Source organism: Lolium rigidum, chromosome 7, assembly GCF_022539505.1.
Source record: "Lolium rigidum isolate FL_2022 chromosome 7, APGP_CSIRO_Lrig_0.1, whole genome shotgun sequence".
Classification (NCBI taxonomy): Eukaryota; Viridiplantae; Streptophyta; class Magnoliopsida; order Poales; family Poaceae; genus Lolium; species Lolium rigidum.
Window position 1 is genome coordinate 234869548 of NC_061514.1, and position 3640 is coordinate 234873187.

The 3640-nt window shown below is 47.9% G+C and overlaps 2 protein-coding genes across 2 annotated transcripts; one reads left to right on the top strand and one right to left on the bottom strand.

Moving 5' to 3' along the window:
- Window positions 1–381: 381 nt before the first annotated feature.
- LOC124672549 (putative cyclin-dependent kinase F-2) lies at window positions 382–1332 on the top strand. The gene has a single exon (XM_047208763.1). The coding sequence runs from the start codon at window positions 382–384 to the stop codon at window positions 1330–1332; it is 951 nt and encodes a 316-aa protein (XP_047064719.1).
- Window positions 1333–1572: 240 nt separating this feature from the next.
- On the bottom strand, window positions 1573–3404 carry LOC124678777. Its single transcript, XM_047214633.1, has 3 exons — window positions 2863–3404; window positions 2513–2780; window positions 1573–1970 (listed from the first exon to the last, which is right to left on the bottom strand). Exons 1-3 carry the CDS (start codon window positions 3022–3024, stop codon window positions 1822–1824), a joined length of 579 nt encoding a protein of 192 aa, XP_047070589.1. The 5' UTR covers window positions 3025–3404; the 3' UTR covers window positions 1573–1821.
- Window positions 3405–3640: the final 236 nt, after the last annotated feature.

Here is a 3640-nt window from a genome sequence, read left to right on the forward strand (position 1 = left end):
CACCGACCTGGTCGGTGTATAGGACTGGCCGGCTCGATCTACATGGAGGTGAGAGGCAGACGCGTTCCCCTCAAACGGTGAAAAACAATTACTGGATCCATCGATGGAGTTGCCTTGCGCGTGACGAAGCCACACTCAAACGGTGAGCTGTCGGAGCGTCACCCGCGTAAACGCGACGCAATCTATTCGAGTCCCGCTCCAAGTCGGACACGGCCGCGCGCTGCCAGCCCATAAATCTCCTTCCTTTCCATGTCGATTGCTCAATTCTTCTTCTCCTGCCCTAGCGCTTGTTCGGAATCACAGCCCATCTCTCCTGGAGAGGAATAGCGCACGCATCCCCGCCTCTCTGCTCGAGTTCTGATCGATCGAAAAGCTCAGACCATGGCGACGGCCGCGATCCGCAAGCGCCCAGCGACGGATCAAGGGCCGCGCGTCGGTGGCGGCGGCGGCAAGAAGCCTCGCTACTCGTGGGGGAGCATCGCCGACTACGAGAAGCTGGAGGTGCTCGGAGAGGGCGCCCACGGCCTGGTGATCAAGGCGCTCGACCGCCGGACCGGCAAGAAGGTCGCCCTCAAGTGCCTCCGCGGCTACGACCTGCGCGCCATCGCCCGCGAGGCCGGCTGCCTCGCCGCCTGCCGCGGCCACCCGTCCATCCTAGAGATCCTCGACGTGGCAACGGACGCCGAGACCGGGGACTTCTTCCTCGTCACCGAGCTCGTCGCCGGCGGCCAAACCCTCCGCGAGAACATCTGGAGGCCGTCGGACGAGAACGTGGCCCGCTTCATGATGCGCCAGCTCCTCGACGCGGCAAACAAGATGCACGGAGCCGGCATCGTACATCGCGACATCAAGCCGGAGAACGTCCTCGTCACCATGTTCGGGTCGCTCAAAGTCTGCGACTTCGGGTCGGCCACGCGGCAGAAGCCGGCCGGAGTGCCGTACGAGTCGTGCCGCGTCGGCACCTTGATCTACACCTCGCCGGAGCAGCTCGCCGGAAACCGGTGCTACAGCCAGGCCGTCGACATGTGGGCGCTTGGGTGCGTCATGGCGGAGATCCTGTCCGGCGACACACTGTTCGTGGGGGAGACGGAGGAGGACATGGTCGCCGAGATGTCCAAGCTGCGGGACCAGATCAGCTCCACGGGGAAGCTGCAAGGCCTAGAGTTCTTCGACGAGCTTTCGGAAGCTGGACGCGAGCTCCTCCTCGGCCTGCTCGCCTTCAACCCGGACCAGAGGCTCACCGCGGCGGAAGCCCTCCAGCACCGCTGGTTCAACAAGTCCTCTGCTTCCACCGGAGACACGCACTCTGGCTTTCTCACTCTCTTCGGTTAATTAGCTTGGTTTAGGTGTAGTGTAGTGGTCAGCTACAATAGCTAGCTTGATCAGTTAGTCCTTGATGATAGGTGTAGTTGTCGATGATACTGATCACTGCATTGCATTTGCAGTCAGTTAACCTTGTAACTTCACTACTATTTCCTGTGTTGCTATCTAAGCTTAATTAATGGGAAGACAGGTTCGGTTCAGAACTAGTATACAGAGAAAAAAAAATTCCCATCTTAACACAACTTGCAATGTCGCACATGGAATTTGCAGCCAGACTACTTGGATTCTCATTCGAAATAGGTACAGGTTCAGGACTCCAGTTTGCTTACTCTTCTTGTCAGTAGCAGCGTAATCTCACAGCACAGCAAAACCAAGATGCAGGTAAAACATTGGACTCGTTAACAAGCACGATTGGTGAACCCAGCAGAAGCTTCATTTCACGCCATGTGAGAGTCCCTGAGCACTGTGAACATGATTCGCTGACCTTGTCACATGTGCCTAACTAGTTTTATCTGTAAGGCTGACGAGGGATTTCACGATGCCCGGGCTGATTTTGTCCGCGAGGGCACCTTTCTCCGAGATCACAAATGATTTCTCCTTGACAAAGCTTTGCAGCTTCTTGGTGTCGTAGTCTACAAGTTCTTGATCTGCAGCATTAAGAAACTACAATCATCAGTACTCAAGAAGGGTTGACAAGCAAATACAGTGGGTTCAACCAAATGGAGTTCCAGTTTTGCACCACAGTCTTTTGAAATTATTTTGTTGATTTTTCCAAAGTTCAGAAAAACGATTTCAAGGGTCAACATATTGATACAAATCATTTGACTAAGCAAAATTTTGTAACTGAGCCATGTTAACTGTTTGCATTTAAAATAGACAGCAAGAAAATGCAAGTTTAGAACACAGACATGAACCGAGATCAGTACTTCATATGTTGAGGTTATCGAAAGTCCCCATTCACAGTTGATTGTTCTCGAGATGACTTTTGGTAAACAAGTAACTCAGCAAAATACGATAAATTATATTGAACCTCTAGCAGATTAAGCAACACACAAGAACAAAATTTAAAACATGATCCTCATCAATATTGAAATGGATGGTAGGGGCATTTACCCAACTATATACTGAACCCACTGCAGTAGTAAATTCAGATCTATCTGATTGCACGGATCAAGATCCAAGAAGGTACCTTTATCCAAAACTGTGTGTGCCACATGAAGTGGAACACGAGCAAAAATATCAGACCCTGGAAACGTTAACCAGGTATGTTCTTTGGGGTTGTGGTTTCCACAAGTTGGGCATATCTCCTTTGCTAGTTGTTTGCGAGAGGTTCCTTCCATCTCTTTCATTATGATTTCAAATGGAGATGGCACGCTAGTTTTAGTTGTCCTGGCTCTTTTCCAGAGGGCTGTCAGGGCCTCCCTGTTAGCATTCCTCATCCTATCATTCTCCACTAGCTGACCATTCAGGAGACCAATCAAAACAGATCAATTTAGAAACTTCTAACATGATTAAGGCAAGCCAGAAGCATATCTACACCTGATGCCTTGCCAGCAGAAGTTGTTCTGCGTCTGTTTCTATGTCAACCAGAGCCTCTTGGAGCTGCTTCATGTTGGGATCCATGATAAAACTGCGAAACATGTCAGCTGGTTTATATACTGAATTACTTAATGAGAATATAACCATCTGTGCACTGTACATTATTAATATTTGAAAATACCAAAAACAATCTTCAAAGGTTTAATTTCAAGTACGATCCAAGTTAAGCGATAGAAGCAACAAAATACAAACACTAAATGCACAAAATTATGAGACCTTCCCTCATAAACGGATCTAGTATCGACCAGTTGTGTTCCTGTTTTCCTATTTATAATTCTGGTGTTAGTTCCCAGTACAAATTATCGAAACATAGGATGAATTGCATTTATCTTAGTAAAAGAAATATATCAAAAGTACACAAAAGAAAATACAAGTATCAACGTTGCAATAGACTGTAAAGAAGTTCAAGCATATCGGCCAATCACAATGGCAGCAAGAAAGGTCAGCCCTCGAGTGAATATCTGAATCAAAATCACTGGCACCACAAGGTTTCGTGATGTTGTGGTTGTGCGCATGTGTCACCTTCTTCTGTTGTGCAAGTCATATTTGCAGTAGAATTTATACAATCACAAAATTTATTATAGTGTTCTTCTTCCTTTGATTTTAGTTTCTTAGCAGGAAAAGGCATTTGCTTTTGAACCCAAGGTTCTCTTTCATTACCATGTTTCTTAGCAATAAAATCTTCTTTAGTATACTTTTTATTTTTAGCATGCTTTTC